The sequence below is a fragment of the Bos javanicus genome, chromosome 1 (assembly GCF_032452875.1).
Source record: "Bos javanicus breed banteng chromosome 1, ARS-OSU_banteng_1.0, whole genome shotgun sequence".
Taxonomy (NCBI): domain Eukaryota; kingdom Metazoa; phylum Chordata; class Mammalia; order Artiodactyla; family Bovidae; genus Bos; species Bos javanicus.
Window position 1 is genome coordinate 111751117 of NC_083868.1, and position 18099 is coordinate 111769215.

General features: G+C 42.7%; 1 protein-coding gene and 1 pseudogene across 4 annotated transcripts in view; one reads left to right on the forward strand and one right to left on the reverse strand.

Annotated features, from left to right (window-relative positions):
- GMPS (guanine monophosphate synthase) overlaps positions 1–11254 on the reverse strand; it is a 71925-nt gene extending 60671 nt beyond the window's left edge. The window contains exons 1-2 of one of the 4 annotated variants that reach the window (XM_061417865.1): positions 9050–9201; positions 5963–6025 (exon numbers count right to left, since the gene is read on the reverse strand). In XM_061417865.1, coding sequence (XP_061273849.1) covers positions 5963–5965 — 3 coding nt within the window. In that variant the 5' untranslated portion in view covers positions 5966–6025; positions 9050–9201. Of the gene's footprint in view, positions 1–5962; positions 6026–9049; positions 9202–9664; positions 9965–10442; positions 10476–11172 lie in introns of those variants that run through there. The other 3 variants (XM_061417841.1, XM_061417857.1, XM_061417848.1) reach the window with 3 other exon arrangements.
- Positions 11255–11335: 81 nt separating this feature from the next.
- On the forward strand, positions 11336–16731 carry LOC133248130 (tubulin-folding cofactor B-like; annotated as a pseudogene).
- Positions 16732–18099: the final 1368 nt, after the last annotated feature.

An 18099-nucleotide genomic window follows, 5' to 3' on the forward strand; every position in this document is an offset into this window, starting at 1 on the left:
CTCCCATTCTGTAGGCTGTTTTTCGTTTTGTGTATGGTTTCCCTTGCTGCACAAAAACTTTTAAGTTTGACTAGATCCCATTAGTTTGTTATTATTTCTGTTGCTTTGGGAGACTGACTTAAGAAACCACTGATGGAATTTACAGATACATGCAACTCTTACTATGAGGCACTAAGTACATATCTGTAGGAAAACTAACGTTTAAAACTGCTGAGCCGAATGACGGGACGTTATACTCTTTGCTCTGCTTGTGCATGTTTTTAAATTTTCCATATGCAACAGACTACACTGACCCCAGTTCTTCACTATTCCCTATAATCATGTCTTTTGTAGTGTCACTTTGCAGTCTGTCCCATTATAGGCAGAATATATTTCCATACTCTTGACACTGGGCTCAACCCTGACACCTGCTTTTGCCACTGTAATGAGGGCAGTGGTGACAATGTGCCAAACCTTAAGCCATCTTCATGTTTCCACTTGTTTCCTGTGCTTCTGTCATCATCATGAAAATGCTGTGAGCTACTTACTGGTCCAAGCAAAAGATGAGAGTAGTGGAGCTCAGCTGAGCTCACCCACAAACTCTTGAGCAAGAAGTAGGCATCACTTGTTTTTCTGAAAATGTTTCTAAATCAACCTAAAGCAAATTTTAAAAAACCATCTAACAGCAAAGCATTCATGGCAGGTTATGAATCAGTAGCAAATTATGATTCTGCCTTCCCTGGCCATTTATAGTAGAAATATGTAAGAATGTATGAGAAATTGTACAAGATGGTTATTATCATGCTTAGTTCTCTACAACCATGACTTCAAAATACATATTACACTGAATCTTTGCCTTTAGAGGTTAAAATAATTCCATACTTTTTTTTTGTAAGGGGGTAATGAATGAAGGAACTACATCAGGAAAGAGAAACCACTTAGAAGCACTATAAAATAACCTCTGGAAGGCCAAGCCTGGTGAACTCAAAGAGATACCAGACTAGACATAATAATATGTCTCACAGACAAATTGATAGAAATTTTCTTTTATAATACTTGAAAACAGTTTTCATATGAAAATAGTATACCAATGCCAAGGTTGCATTTTTAAAACACCCACTCTTGTTAAATCCACAATGCTTGAAATTCTATTTATTTTAATCAGCTTTACTATCCAATTATTTTTTATTTAAAATTCAAACTGTAGTACCAAATAAAGTAGTGATTCATTTCTATTGTTTTATGCTGCTGCTAAGTCGCTTCAGTCGTGTCCGACTCTGTGTGACCCCATAGACGGCAGCCCACCAGGCTCCCCCATCCCTGGGATTCTCCAAGCAAGAACACTGGAGTGGGTTGCCATTTCCTTCTCCAATGCGTGAAAGTGAAGTCGCTCAGTTGTGTCTGACTCTTGGTGACCCCATGGACCGCAGCCTACCAGGCTCCTCCGTCTATGGGATTTTCCAGGCAAGAGCACTGGAGTGGGTTGCCATTCCATCCTCCAGGGGATCTTCTGGACCCAGGGATTGAACCCACATCTTCTGCGGCTCCTGCACTGGCAGGCAGAATCTTTATCACTGAGCCACCAGGGAAGCCCAACAGTGGAGAGTCACAAATTAAAAAAAAATAAAGCTGGTACTTTACCTTATAGCAAACACAAAGATTAGCTCAAAATGGATCAAAAACCTAAATATAAAACTAAGTAAAGCTAAAATTATAAAACTTTTAAAAAGCATAGGCAATTTCACAAATCTTCATGATCGTGAATTAAGAAGTATTTTTCAGATATGACAACAAAAGCACAGTGACAAAATTTTAAAAAAATAAGTAGTACTTCATCAAAATTAAAAGCTTTTATTCATCAGAAGACAGCATTAAGAAAGTGAAAAACAACCCAAAGAATTGCAGAAAATATCTGCAAATCGTATTTCTGAAAAGATTTGTCACTAAAATAATGAATTCTTACAATTCAATAAAGACAACCCACCTTCAAAATGGGCAAAAGAGCTAAACAGACATTTCTTCCAAGAAAATATACAAATGGTCAAGAAGCACACACAAAAAATGTTCATAATCATCTGTCATTGCTGCTGCTGCTTCTAAGTTGCTTCAGTCGTGTCCGACTCTGTGCGACCCCACAGACAGCAGCTCAAGAGGCTCAAGAGGTACCTGGGATTCTCCAGGCAAGAACACTGGAGTGGGTTGCCTTTTCCTTCTCCAATGCATGAAAGTGAAAAGTGAAAGTGAAGTCGCTCAGTCGTGTCCGACTCTTATCGACCCCATGGACTGCAGCCTACCAGGCTCCTCTGTCCATGGGATTTTCCAGGCAAGAGTACTGAAGTGGGGTGCCACTGCCTTCTCCACATCTGTCATTAGGGAAATGCAAATCAAAACCACAAGGAAATACCACTTTATACTCACTATGATGGTTATAATCAAAGACATGTGTTGGCAAGGATTTGAAGAAACTGGAATCTCATATACTGCTGTCAGAATTGTAAAATACTGCAGCCACTTTGGAAAACAGTTTGACAGTTCACCGAAAGGTTAAACATAAAATTACCACAGCGCTCAGTCATGTTCCCACTCTTTGTGACCCTATGGACTATAGCCCACAAGGCTCCTCTGTCCATGACCCAGCAATTCTGCTTCTAGGTATACCCATGGAAATGAAGTTATTTTTATATAAAAACCTATACAGAAATATTCATAGCAACACTATCCATAACAGCAAAAGAATGTAGACAACCCAATGTCCATCCACCGATGAATGGATAAATAAAAGGTGCTATATTCATACAACGGAATACTGGAGGGACTTCCCTGTTGGCTCAGATGGTAAAGCGTCTGTCTACAATGCAGGAGACCTGGGTTCGATCCCTGGGTCGGGAAGATCCCCTGGAGAAGTAAATGGCAATCCACTCCAGTGCTATTGCCTGGAAAATCCCATGGACAGAGGAGCCTGGTAGGCTACAGTCCATGGGGTCGCAAAGAGTCGGACACGACTATATATCCATACAACGGAATATTATTTGCTAATAAAAAGGAATAAGGTAGTTATACATGGATGAACTTTGAAAGTATTATGCTAGGTCTCACAAGAGACCGCATATTCTAAGATTCTAGTCATATAAAATGTCCAAAGTAGGCAAATCTATAGAGACAGAAAATAGGTTAGTGGTTGCCCACAGTTGGGAGGGAGTGCTGTCACTTCAGTTGTGCCCGACTCTTTGCAACCCCACGGACTGTAGTTTGCCGGGCTCTTCTGTCCATGGGATTCTCCAGGCAAGAATACTGTAGTGGATTGCAATGCCCTCCTCCAGGGGATCTTCCTGACCCAGGGATCGAACTTGCATCTCTTATATAAGTCTCCTGCATTGGCAAGTGGATTCTTCACCACTAGCGCCACCTGGGAAACCCTGGGAGAGGCCGGGTAGAGGAAAATGAGGACCGATTGCTAAAGGGTACAGAATTTCTTCTGGGGATCATGAGAATGTTTTAAAATTGACTGTGGTGATGGTTGCACAAATCTGTGCATATACTAATAACTATTGAATTGTGCTCTTTAAATGGAGTGAATTTTATGGTATATGAATCATATCTCAAGCTGTTGTACAGTAGAATCGACCTGGTAGATACAGATGCTGACTAAAATTTCTTTCAACTTGCTTGTTGTTTCGAAATTTTTCATGAAATGTTAAAGGAGGGAAAAAAAAATCACAGCATAAAAATGTTTCACTTTTACCAGTAATACATAAAAACAATGATCTATCTACAATCATTGTATTCATCTAAGAGTCTCCCAAATTAGAGACTGTTCACTGAAAACTTGTCCAAAGCAGATTTTAGAATTCTGTAGTCCCTGGCTTACATTCACAATAACACTCAGAGGCTAAGAATTAGTTCTCCAAATTACAGACAAGGTGAGGGTGACTTAACTTTACATAAACCTCCATGCGTTTTGAGAATGAAAAAGGTTCTGTTCTCCAGTTGATGAACAAAAGAAATAGGGAATTTCACATGTGCAGGCAGTTTTAAAAGTTTGGAAAATGTCCTCTGTAAATGTTATGGCAGACTAGAACAGATTATTTTACCTTTTGGTCAGTTTCAACACTGCTGGTTCTCAAAGTTTAGAGTTAATTTTGGCACTCAATTCTTAACTTCAGAATAACTCTTAGAATAGGTACTAATTTAGAAAACAAAACTTTTAATGTATACACATTAGGCTTGAATTTTAGCCAAATTTTAAATACAGTCACTAGAGAAATCAAAATTCAAATTCAGGATGATGTACTCCGTCACTGAAGTGCCTATATGGCCCAGTTTGCCCAGAACTGTCTTAATTTACACCTGTTATTCCAACGGCCGACCCAAGGCAACATATATCGCATGCCTTTCATTTTTAACATATTATTATGAATAATTGCACTAAGGTAAGATAGTATGATTTATTATACTTCCACTTTCTGCCATGGCTTTGCCTGGTACTCTGTTGAACTGCAGGTGCAGTGAAGAGTTCTCATTTTAACTTCTGGTTCATTCTAAAAGCCAACCACTGAGAACCAATCTCTCTTTCCTGACATGTTCCTGATAAAACGAAGTACAAAGTACACTTAGAACTTGGACACTGACAATTACTGGTAGCTAACTATCCAGCCATGCGTGCTGATAGAAGGAATGTCTGAAGCTGCTGTTCTGGCCAGCCACTTGGTGTACCTGCCAGGAGTACCACTGCCATTTCTCAGGTTGCAAAACGCACATGACCTCCAGGCCTCTATCAGCCAAGTCAGTGGGATATACAGCTGTTTGTGAAATACGTGTGGGAACGAGACTGTGTGTTCCTGTGCAAATGTACAGAGAGAGCAATCTGAACTTACACTATAGTAGTTTTGCCATTTATTTAATTGGATATACACAACACAACAAATTTTTTTTTGGATAATATTTTACAACAATTATTAGAAAGTTAAACGATTTTAGCACCTCCTTTTCTGTTCAAGTGCCCCAGTTTACACAAAAAGTATATGGTCACACTACTATAAACAAACACCTTATTCCCTATAAAGTTGTAGTGGACCATATTAGCGAGTCTATAAATCTAAATCTAACTACATAAAGTATCTCCTAGGTCCTCAAAACCATTAACCTGAAGGGATGGCAGGCAAGGGTCAGCCAACAAGAAAACCAACTAATACCACACTATTTCTATAGTAAAATTATTTTTTAAACCAATGTGATTCTTGAACAAATACAAAAAAAAAAAAAAAAAACTATTCCACAACAAGTAAGAATAGTCCACACCTAGAACTATATATGCGATCACAAAAGATTCTAAGTTCTATTAGTTCTTTGTTGGTTCACAAAGTGCTTCAAAATCACGTATTAACCCTGAGGACTTCCTTCACTTTGAGCATTTAAACAGAGTTTAGGTTAGAAGGAGGCATGAAAATAGTTTAAGCACCGTGCTGTGCTAGGTCACTTCAGCTGTGTCTGACTCTTTACAACCCTATGGACTGCAGCCTGCCAGGCTCCTCTGTCCATGGGGATTCACCAGGCAAGAACACTGGAGTGGATTACCAAGCCCTACTTCAGGGGATCTTCCCCACCCAGGGATAGAACCTTTGTCTCTTAAATCTCCTGCATTGGCAGGTGGGTTCTTTACCACTATCGCCACCTGGGAAGCCCTTAAGTACCCGTAACAAAGCAGAATTTCATCATTTTGGATATCAAATAATTATTCATTCCTTTCTCCAAACAGCACTGATTAATATATAATTCATTAAAGAGACTTAAAAAGTATCAAATACATTAGAATAAGTATAGGACAAATCTGTATTTTAAAAAAATTCTTAAAAGACAATTATTATCTGTAATTGACAAGTTGGCCCATGCTAAATTAAAGACAAAGTCATCTGAATTCCTGGAGGAATTTCAAAACCTTTCAAGTCTAAGAACAGAGAAACAATTAAAAAAAAAAACAACCCACCATTCTTTTTGTCTGTAACAGCTTTTCTAGTCTAGGTGAATACCTTAACAGATGAGACGAAATCTGAAAAGGAAAAAAAAAAAAATCCACTTTGACCTTTGAAAAAAATGTACTATAGGGTGGGAAAGATCCCCTGGAGAAGAAATTGCAACTCCAGTATTCTCACCAGGAAAATCCCAAGGACAGAAGAGCCTGGTGGACTACAGTCCACAGGGTCGAAAAGTGTCAGTAGGACACAATTGAATGACTAAGCACAGCACAATAGGGTTACCTTTATAAAGGATAGTTGTTCAATTTTCAAAGTATCCCACATTTGCAAATTTTAAAATGCAAATTTAAATTTTCAACATTAGATATCACTAAAGATCCTATATAACATGCAGTTAACAATATTTATTTTTTTAAAAGCCTTTAATCCAAGTACAATATACCCTAGTCAACATCTCAGTGAAAGTAGTAGGGCAGATCCTACCTCTATTCCAACCAAATGAGTTTAAGGCTTAGGACTTCCCTGGTGGCACAGTGGATTAGAATCTACCTGCCAATGCATGGGTTTGAGCCCTCGTCCCGGAAGATCCCACAGGCAGCGAGCATCTAAGCCCATGCACCACAACTTCTGAGCCCATGTGCCACAACTAGTGAAGCCCAAGCACCTGGAGACTGTGCTTCGCAACAGGAGAAGCCACAATGAGAAGTCCATGCAGTGCAAGTTTGAGTGGCTGGACCCCTCTCACAAGGAGAGAAAGCCAGTACAAAAGCAATGAAGACTCTGAACAGCCAAAATAAAGTGTCTTAAGGCTTAGATGGGACCAAAAGTGGAAAATCTGACAAGCAGCTCAAACAGCATTACTCTCACAATCTTGCCTTAATAATAGTGAAAAAAGTCATTAATATTTGCTATATTCATATTTATCACTGAATGGTTGTAAAAAGTTTTTAAAGAAGAGCTGACTGCCTATGCTCTTGTTCATATAAGATCTTAACTAAATAATATTATGTCAGGTCTTTAAGGAAAAGAATACTCTCTGCCTTGGATGCTTAACCTAACCAGCCCTGAAGAAAAAAGAAAAGCCAGATTCTAATTCCAGCTGTTTTTTCAGCTTAGGAAGCTAGAAAACATGAAGATACTTTCCAGCTCTAAAATGATACTCTGTGGATAAAACTAATGAAAACAGTCCAAATACTTTTACAGAATTTAGGTAGGTCTCTCCCTAATGTCTATCAGGCAGAAATGTTATTTTAGAAAAAACCCTGAAAAACACTGAAATGTACAATAGGAATCAAAATCAGCTCTTTCCCCATTCTCATTTATCAACTAGGACTTACAGCTATCAGAGGCACAACAGATGTACAAAGTAAGCCTGGATCCAGTACTTGTATTTTATGCCAGAAAGAAAGCTGCTTCAGTGGTAAGCTATAGAAAATAGATGCCTACTTAGATTTCTGGGTGGACCATCAGAATATCATATTTAACCCACTTTACTATGCATATTCCCCCATATTTAAACATCTCTTTACCTGACATGTTCCTTATGATCAATGACATATCACTGTTTACAACACCATTTACAGAGATTTTTTCCCCCTCTTTAGGAGCGTATGAAATAATAATAGATTTGATGAAATGTTATTTTCCTGGATTGCTCCTCCTGAAAATGCTTTCAATTCGATTGACATCTAATTGTTAGCAAAGTTAAAAAAAAAAAACACAAAAAACCATGGTTAGCTTTCATGTGCTTTCAATGCCTGAGGTCCAGGTTGGATCCCTGATCTGGGAACTAACATCCCAGCCACGCAGCATGGCCAAAAAACAGAAAAGACACATGTTTGATTATACTACAAAACAACCTTGAAATAAAGGTAATCAGCGATTCACCGGAGTTTCAAATATATGAAACTGGTAAGATTCCCTGTAAAATTCCAGTTGAACGAAACAAAAACATACCAGCTAGAAAAAATAGTGTATGTTCTTCACACCTGAATCAAGTAATTTGGAAACTGAATCTTTAACTTTCTGCTGTCACTTAATTTTGGAAAATACTGTTTTCAAATCAACACATATTTTTCAAAGTCTGCAAATTAGGTTTGAATCCTAATAGTCATTTCCTTTTCCAGCACAAAGATGACTCTTTTCAACGATTTTACGACTCAAAATTAAAGAGAAGAAAAATGCTTTGTAAGTTAACTTGTGTACACGAAAGAGCTGTACGTTAAGATTTAGAGTAGCTTCTTTTAAAACCTTCAGAAAGAGTTCCAACTAGTCTGAGCATCAGTTTCCCCGGTTTAGAAGTTTATTAGATAGCTTATAATCTTTACTCATTTGTTCAACAAATAACTTTTTTGAATATTTACTAGAGACGAAGCAATTATTCACGGAGAGGGCTCAGATGTGACGAGGCACCATCTTTATAAGAGAATGCTGCCTGAAAAGGCACTATCTGACGTCTAAAATTCCACACACCTTGAATGAAACGTAGCCAGGCCCTAAACAGCGTATGTAAGAGGCACACCTGGCTTAAGTCTAAATCCCGATTCAAAACCGCGCAGTTTCCCGCGGACAACATGGGCTGTGCGGGTCTGAAAGAACTCCGGGCCAACGAAAATTTTAACACAGAAGTGAAAGCGAAGGTGCTCAGTTCGGAAGCGAGACAAAAAGAGGGTCTAAAGAAAAAGTGAGTCGGAGGTGACGAGAAACGCAGCGGCGGCCCAAACTGCTCTCTCCACTCCGCACCTCGAGTTAACTTCCCCAGCACCCGGGACTCGGGACTTCCCCGACCCCAGGGCGCGGTGGCGGCGGCCGGCGTACGTGAGGGGGCTCCCAAGGCCCGGCGCCGGTCCCACCGCCAACCAATGTGCAAAATAAGGAGTGGGCGGGGCTGGACACAGGCTCCTTTCCTTGGGGAAGACTTGGGGGGGGGGGAGGGGACGGCGTGAGCGACCCTCCCGCCACCGGATCCGACAGGGGGGGAGGGGGGCCGCTGACCGGCGAGGTGCGGGGAGGGGGTGGACGGTCACACGGCCTCACCCAGGGCCGGCCTCGCCGCGCCGGACCCCAAGGCCGACGTGGGGGAATTGGACTAGCCTCACCGAAGGCAGGCGGGAAACCGGGTGGCGGGAAGACGGAGGCCGGCCCAGCTCGAACGCCGCACGCGAGGCCCTGACCCTACCCCGCCTTCGGTGGGCCCGGAGAGCTCCACAAAAGGCTCCCCGGCTCCCGAAGGGACGGGGTGAGGGCTGAGGAAGCCCCCCTCACTCACACTCACACACACACACACTCACACACACACACACTCACACACACACACACACACACACACACACACACACACACCCGCTCGCCTCCCTACCCCCACCCTCGGGCCGCCCTCCGCGGGCTCGGCGCCCCACAGCAACGCCGGGGAGGCGGGGGCCAGCGGCTCGGCCGCGGAAAGCTGACGCCCTCCCCGACGACCGGAGGTCGGCGGGCGCGGGAACCCCGACACGCAGACAAAAATCAACAAAGCACCTGCCGCTCCCGAGGAGAAAACAAGCCACAGGCCCCGACCGCCCGCTCTCCGACACGCCGCTGCCCGGGCCGCAGGGTTGCGCTGGCGGGCTAGGGGGAGGAAGCAAGGAAGGGCCCCACGCGGTGACTCCCCGGCCCCGGAGCCTTGCCTCTGTCCGGAAGCGGTGAGGCAGGGGGCCCCCACGCCAGAGACTGACCTTGGAGTCTCCGTTGCACAGAGCCATCGGGGCTGGGGCCGCGGCGGCGGCGACCAGAGATAAGACGGGGCGGGAAAGGGCCGCGAGGGTCGACGCCACGGACCACGACTAAGAAAGAAGGCCTGGTCGAGGAACGGGCGAGCAAGAGGCGCGGAGAGCAGCTAGCTGCCTGCGAAGCGCCGAGTAGAGCAGCAGCCGCGGAGCGCGGGCCCCAGCGCCGCGGGAGAGCAGACCAGCAGCGCGCACGCTGCCCCCGCCTCCTGCTTCCGCCCCGGCCGGCCACTGGGAGGAGCCAGAGCCCGTGTGGCTAGGCTGCCGAGCGGCGGACACCCGCAGCTGCCGCGGCAGCCACCGAATAAGCCCGCCTCTGGAGGAGGGGACTTCGGCGTCCGGCCCCGCCTCCAGATCAGTCCCCACCGCCGAGGCCCGCCTCCAGGAAAAGAAACCCACGGATCTCCAGCCTGCCCGCCCAAAGGGAGGCGGGGCCTGCGGCTCATAGCCCCGCCCGCACCCCGCTCTGGCCCGCCCTTGGAAGGAGGAGCCGGCGGCAACTAGCTTAGCTGCCCCTGTCCCGCCTCCGCACCCCGCAGCCGGCTTGGCTTCGAGGGCGTGTGGCGCTTTACCCCACCCCCAGCCGCTAAAGCCGGCCTTGGATGGAAACCCAAGCCGCAGTCCGCTTGCTGTTTGCCTGCCGGCCTGCAGCCTTGGACGGCTGTGAGAAACTTGTGGCCCTGAGAAGGAGGCCTCCAGAGAAGCTGGGTCTCTGGGGAACGCTTACCGGGTGGTGCGGCCTCATCTCAGGTTGCGGCCCATGGAGGAAGCCAAAGCTGCTTTGAAGAGTTTCGTGGTGACAGCCGTGGGCTTAAAAGTGATATTTGATCACTTAGGTCCCTCAGAAGTTCTACATCGGGTGCAGAATTTTCAAAAGGAAGGGGTTTGGGAGCGGCAGTCTGATGGAAAACTGAACCCGAGGACAGGAGCTCTGTTTGCACAGCAGTGTTTTTATTTTTATTTGGATATTTTGTGGGGAAGAGGGAGCAGTCTTTCCAGCTACTCCATGGCATCCATCAATGCAAGGTATTATAGTTCCTTGAATTTGGTCACCTAGGGGTCTAAATCAGGATTGGTGAATAAATAATAACACTTGCAACAGCTTTAGTTTACAAAGCCCTTTAACAAATATTTAGTCATTTATAATACAGGCAACATTTGCTGAGCTCATGCTATCTGTCAAACTCTAGTCCAGGTATTAAAGGGCTAGAGTAAGACAGCCCAAACTTCCAAAATCTCGTTTTATTCTAACTAATCCCATGGAAGTAGTACAGTAAGATTGATGTTCTTATACACTTTTACTAATAAGGAAATTGAGGCTCATTGAGATTATGTGCTACTCCCTCAAGAGGCTCCTGATCTGGGAAAGAATAGACCAGTTGTTAGTAAAACATTTACATGAACAAAAGGCCCAAGACCTTCCTAGACCTCAGACTCAAAGAAAGAATTTTATTTACCTTTTTTTGAGGAGAAAAATGGATACTTGAACTGTCTAAAGCCATGGAGATTGTGTTCTGTTGATAGGTCTGAGTAAACAAACCAGGGAACAGTGTCATATCCAATAGGAGCAGTGCATCAACATCCACCTGGAGTGGAATGGAATGTGATGTGCTGGCAATAAGGATTGGTTAAACCTCACTGGTATTAGATAATGCCTAGTTTAAATATATTCTAGTGGTCACTTGTGCTTATGGCTAAGAACATCAGCATGTACTAAAATCCTTATAGCTTAAGTCTTCTGCAACTTTTGACTCTGTTCACCCCTTCCTCCTTGAAAATGGATTTCCTTACAAGGCACCACAGAGATGTCTTTTCACCTCCATGATTGTTCTCCATCACCTTTTCTTGTCGCTCTTCCTGTATCTTTCCTACAGAAGGAAACTTAAGTATTGGTTTTCTTCAGTATTTCCATTCCTAGCCCTCTTCTCATCTTACTGCTCACCTGTTTTCCCTAGGGCACTTATTTAAAAACACAGACTTGCTTAAAAACACTTTGATAGACTCTATCATGACAGCTCTCTCTTCTGAGCCCCAGGTCCCTATTATAGTGTATACCCCCAGTTAGATGTTCAATGTCATAGTGGGTCCTAAACTCAAGTCCAAAACACTGCTTTGTTCAAGACTATTCTTGCTAGTTTTCTGTTCATTTGTTCTATCAAGTATTGAAAGAAGGACACTAACATTTCCAAACATAACTGTGATTTTATCAGATTCTTATAGTTCTATCAGTTTTTGCTTTGTGTACTTTGAAGTTCTGTTTTTAGGGTCATAAATGTTTGCATGCATGCTAAGTTACTTCAGTCATGTCCGACTCTTTGTGACCCCATGGACTGTAGACCACCAGTCTCTTCTGTCAGTGGGATTTTCCAGGCAAGAATGCTAGAGTGGGTAGCCGTTCCTGTCTCCAGGGGATCTTCCAGATCCAGGGATCGAACCCCAGCCTCCTGCATAGCATGCAGATTTTTAACCATCTGAGCCACGAAAGCCCCATAAATGTTTAGGGTCGTTATTGATCCCTTTATAGTTATAGGATGATATTTTTTAGATCCCTAGTAATATTCTTCATGCTGACATTTACTTTCTCCAGTATTAAAATATTGAACTTTGCTTTCTTGATTGGTTCTTGGCATGATATATTTTTTGCAACTGTTTATACTGTTCATGTCTTTATGCTTAAGAAGTGTTTCTTGTAGACAGCATATAATTGGGTCTTGCTTTAATTCGAGTGTTTGTATCATTTACAGTTAAATGTTTATTGATATGGTTAACTTTATTTCTTTAATCTGGAGATTTTCAAGGCAGTAAGCTGGGGCAGTTAAGGGCTCATCTCTTTTGTGCCCTGTCTCTCAGAGATCACTGTCCTTTGTTGCTCAATACCCAGTATCTTGAAACCATTGTTGCATACATTTTGTTGTTCCCAGAAGGGCACATCCAGTTCCTTACTCCATTTTTGGCCGAAATGAAAGTCTTTTAATGATTAATTGAGGTATCTCAAACCTATAATGTCTTCCTTCTGTTACTGGTCCTATCATACTGTTACGTGATTATTAAGGTTAAGAGTGAAGATTGCCCTGAATTCAGAACAACTTAGGTAACATAGATTAGAGATGCTGATTCTTACAAATGTAATTGTGTTGTTTTTGGGGCCAACACATTTTTTGTCTTTGAGTTTTCTTAATTTTATTTTTAATTGGAGGCTAATTGCTTTACAATGCTGTTTGTTTCCTGCTATACAAGAACGTGAGTCAGCCATAAGTATACATATATACCCACCCTCCTGAGCCTCCCTCCTGCTGGAACCAACACATTTTAAAAGAAACATTTCAGAAAATCCACAGAGAGAAAATTTATATGACTTTTCAGATCTGGTGAGTATCATAAAATATTTATTTCAGGTATAATCCATGGTCATTTCACTTCATCTTTCAAATATTTAATATTTTTAAACCTATTAATAAAAAAATTAACTCTTAAGTTTATGAAGAATATTAGGTGTAAGCTTAAAATGTGGAAGGAAGTACATAGGTTTTCAAAACCCTTTTAGGATGGTTGTTGTTGAGTCACTAAATCACATCTGACTCTTTGCAACCCCATGAACTATAGCATGGAATTTGATCAAATTTATGTCCATTGAGTTAGTAATACCATCGAAGCATCTCACCCTCTGCACCACCCTACCTTCTCCTTCTGCCTTCAGTCTTTCCCAGCATCAAGGTCTTTTCCAGTGAGTCAGCTCTTCAAATCAGATGGCCAAAGCATTGGAGCTTCAACTTCAGCATCAGTCCTTCCAATGAATATTCAGGGTTGATTTCCTTTAAGATAGACTAGTTTGATCTCCTTGCAGTCCAAGGGACTCTCAAGAGTCGTCTCCATAGTTAGAAAGCACTCAGCCTTCTTTGGCACTCAGCCTTCTTTGTGTCCAGCTCTCACATCCTTATGACTACTGGAAAAACTATAGCTTTGACTAGACGGACCTTTGTCGGCAAAGTCATCTCTGCTTTTTAATACGCAATCCAGGTCTGTCACAGCTTTCCCTCCAAGGAGCAAGCGTCCCTTAATTTCACAGCTGCAGTCACCGTCCACAGCGATTCTGGAGCCCAAGAAAATAAAATCTGTCACTACTTCCACTTTTCCCCCTCTATCTGCTGTGAAGTTATGGGACTGGATGCCATGATCTTATTCTTCCCAATGTTGAGTTTCAAGCCAGCTTCTCCACTCTCCACTTTCACCCTCATCAAGAGGCTTTTTACTTCCTCTTCACTTTCTGCCATTAGAGTGGTATCATATGCATATCTGAGATTGTTGATATTTCTCCCAGCTATCTTGATTGCAGCTTGTGACTCATCCAGCCCAGCATTTCACATGATGTACTTCTCCATATAAGTCAAATAAGCAGGGTGACAGTATACAGCCTCGTGGTAGTCCTTTCCCAATTTGGAACCAGTCAGTTGTTCCATGTCTAGTTCTAACCATTGCTTCTTGACCTGCACACAGGTTTCTCAAGAGGCAGGTAAGGTGGTCTGGTATTCCCATCTCTTTAAGAATTTTCCACAGTTTGTTGTGATTGACACAGTCAAAGGTTTTAGTGTAGTCAGTGAAGCAGTAGTAGATGTTTTTCTGGAATTCCTTTGCTTTCTCTGTAATCCAAATAATGTTGGCAGTTTGTGAGTTTAAAAAAAAAAAATTCTGGAAACAGCTGTTCTAAATCTGGTCATAAATCCTTTGTCCAAAATCTTAATAGCTCCCCATTGCTCTTGGGATAAACTCCAGACTTCTAGCATTTCTTGCTTGGTACTTGGAGACTTGGCCAGTTCCTATTCACTTTATAGCCTGCTCTGATCGCTGCCCCTCTCACTCTACTCTCTAGCCATATTAAACTGCCTTCATTCCTTAAATGTGACACATTCTCTCTTGACTTGGGCCTTTTGCACATAAATATCTCTTGTCTAGAATATTTCTGTCCCCTCCCCACAACTCTAAAGTTTTGAGTTAGATATCTCGTCCTCTGTTTTGCTCCGGTAACCCTTTGTCCTTCATTATTACTCACCACCCTCTACAATGTTTACCATTCACTTGTTTCTGTCCACAGAAAAGCCCTAGAAACGATATCAACCCAGTAGCAACAAGCAAACCTAACACCCAGACTGGTTTCTAAATAGCAGTCTCCAGCAAGAGGAATCAGGACTTCTTGGAGAAATAGCTAATTTCAGGATGGAGGCAGGGATAAAGTGACAAGGAATATCTTTTTGTGCAAGAAAGTTAGGAAGTGCTCAGAGAATGATAGGAACATTTCAGAGGGATACAGAATTCACTTAGAAAGAATTTTACTGGCCAAATCTGGAGCAGTATACTGAAATAGTAATGATAAACAGAGTATATTCTCTGAATAAATTAAGAATCCATCAATCTATAATGATATAGATAAATGAATGAGTAAATGGAAAAAAATACTTTCTTAAATATAATGTCAACTAGTAAAATTCAAAGGATTGAGTTAGAAAATCATTATTTGTACACTCTACTATATATAAAATAGTCAACATGAACCGACTGTATAGGGAATTCTACACAATATTCTGTAATAACCTATATGGGAAAAGAATCTGAAATATGTGGATATATGTATAACTGAATCACTTTGCTATCCACCTGAAACTAACACAACATTGTAAATCAAGTATCCACCAACATAAAATAAAAATTAAATTTAGAAAAAATCATCATTTGGCAAACATCATAGAAATAATAGATTCAGACAAGCAACATCACTGGATGGTAAAATTCATGGATGAAAATGCAGGATTAAGAACAGGTTTTATTTACATTGTCTCAATAATTATACAAGGAAAATAGTAACTTTACAGTGGAGAAACTTGAGGAACTTCCTTTCTCAAGTGATAGAAGTTAGCATCAACAGTAGTGGAAAAATCAATGTGTATCATGTGATGGCTGCAGTAAGCCAACCATAGTATTACTTCAGTAGTGTTTGCCTAAAATGTGTTACCTAAGGGTGAGTAAACATCAGGCAAAACCAAATGGAGGCACATTTCAAAAACTAACAGGTCTATCATTGGTCCATTACCTTTGCTTTGCAACAAATACCCTAAAATCTAATGGTTTAAAATAACATTGTCTGGGGGTGGGACCAAGAAAAAATGGAGGGTCTTCCACAACGCAGGAAAGGGGCCAGAAATGAACCCAGGTTGCAGAGTGTAAACTACAGCTTGTTGTGGGCAGCCCTGCTTCTTGCATGGAATTGGAGCTGTATGGACCTGTTCTACTGCAAGTTCTACGACAAGTTCTGCTGCAAGCTGGATCAGGATGATGCGTTGCTGGGCTCCTACCCCATAGACGACAGCTGTTGCATCCATGTCATTGACCACAGCGGTGCCTGCCTTGGGGAGTATGAGGACATATCCAAGGTGGAGAAATACGAGATCTCACAAGAAGCCTATGAACAGAGGCAAGACGCAATCCGCTCCTTCCTGAAGTGCAACAAGCTAGGTTGATTCGATGAAGAAGAGCGGGCCCAGCAAGAGGCCGAGAACTCCCAGCACCTTATCGAGGAGGCAGCCCAGGCCAGCACCATCCCTGTGGGCAGCCACTGTGAGGTGCAGACACCTGGGCAGCCCCCTCGCAGGGGCACCGTCATGTATGTAGGACTGACAGATTTCAAACCTGGCTACTGGATTGGTGTCCACTATGATGAACCACTAGGGAAAAACGATGGCAGCGTGAATAGAAAACACTACTTTGAATGCCAGGCCAAGTAGGCGCCTTCGTCAAGCCATCAGTCATGACATTGGGGGACTTCCCTGAAGAGGACTACGGTTTGGATGAGATGTAATGGCCAAGGAAGGGCAGCCCCCTGCTCCAGCTAACTCGCCTACTCATTGCCCTTCCCTGTGTGTGCCCATGGCCCTCTCCCCATGAGCCTGTTTTTATTTTATTGACTACCCTCACCATTGACTTCTGAGACACATGTATTAAATTTGCCGAAAACCTGAAAAAAATAACATTGTCTGTTGCTGTTGTTCAGTCGCTCAGTCCTATCCAACTCTTTGCACCCCCATGGACTGCAGCATGGTTTAAAATAACATTTATTTTATTACGGTTTGGGCAGGGTAAGTGGCTCAAACGGTAAAGAATCTGCCTGCCATGCAGGAGAAATGGGTTAGATCCCTGGGTTGGGAAGGTCCCCTGGAGAAGGGAATGGCAGCCCACTCCAGTATTCTTGCCTGGAGAATCCCATGGACAGAGGAGCCTGGCGGGCTGCAGTCTTTGGGGTCGAAAAGAATCGGACACGACTGAGGGACTAACACTTTCACTTTTCACATTCAGCAGGAGCAGCTCTTGTCTGCCCTAATATGTCCGCAGCTCCACTGGACCTCAGCTGCTGCTGCTGCTAAGTCACTTCAGTCATGTCCGATTCTGTGCGACCCCATAGACGGCACCCCACCAGGCTCCCCCATCCCTGGGATTCTCCAGGCAAGAAGGTGGTCAAAGGCCAGGAGCTAGAACCATGTGAAGGCTTTCACACATCTCTAACACCTAAACTGAGAGACTCAAATAACTGAGAGCCAGGACAGTTACAGCCCATCTGGCATCTCTCTCTCTCTCTCTGTGATCTCCCCATTACCACAGTTCATGGTACCTGGATTTCCTATGAGTCAGCTCAGGATTTCCAGGGAGTATGAGTGTGTGTGAAAGAGACACACACAGAGACAGAAAGAACTGGTGAGAGCCAAGTAGAAGCTGTGTGACCTTTTCTGTCTAGCCTTGAAAGTTACAGTTTATTTCTCTGCACTGTATTCATAGAATAAGTTGAAAGGCTCTTCCAGGTTCTGGAAGAACATGAGAACTGCAAATGTGGTACAATGCTTGGAAAATATAATCAGCTAGTGATCTTAGAAAATGAAGGTCAGTCTGAGGAACTGTTCTAGGTTGAAGGAAAATAAAGAGACATGACAGCTGAGTGAAATATACACAGCTAGATCGAAATCTTTTGCTATAGGGTATTACTGGGTCAGTTGGCAAACCTTGAATACTCCAAGTGAATGGTTTACAGGAGCTCTTTGTACTGTTATTGCAACTTTGCTATAAGTTTAAAACAATAAATGAAAAAATAAAATACTCCTTAAAATTTATTGTTTAAAAATCTTACAATTAATCTTTTCATGAAGCAACAGATGACAGTGTAATGAAATAACCACCCACATTTGATACAGGCATATTTTTGAATGTCACGTTTTATTAAAGCAAATCTTTGAATGCTATTATCATAACTATATTTTTATTAATTACCCCTGCCGTGCTCTTTGTCTCAACTATTCTCTCAAATTTTCGTCCCTTTCTCTTAGAGTTGAACTGACAGTCTCCTGGTG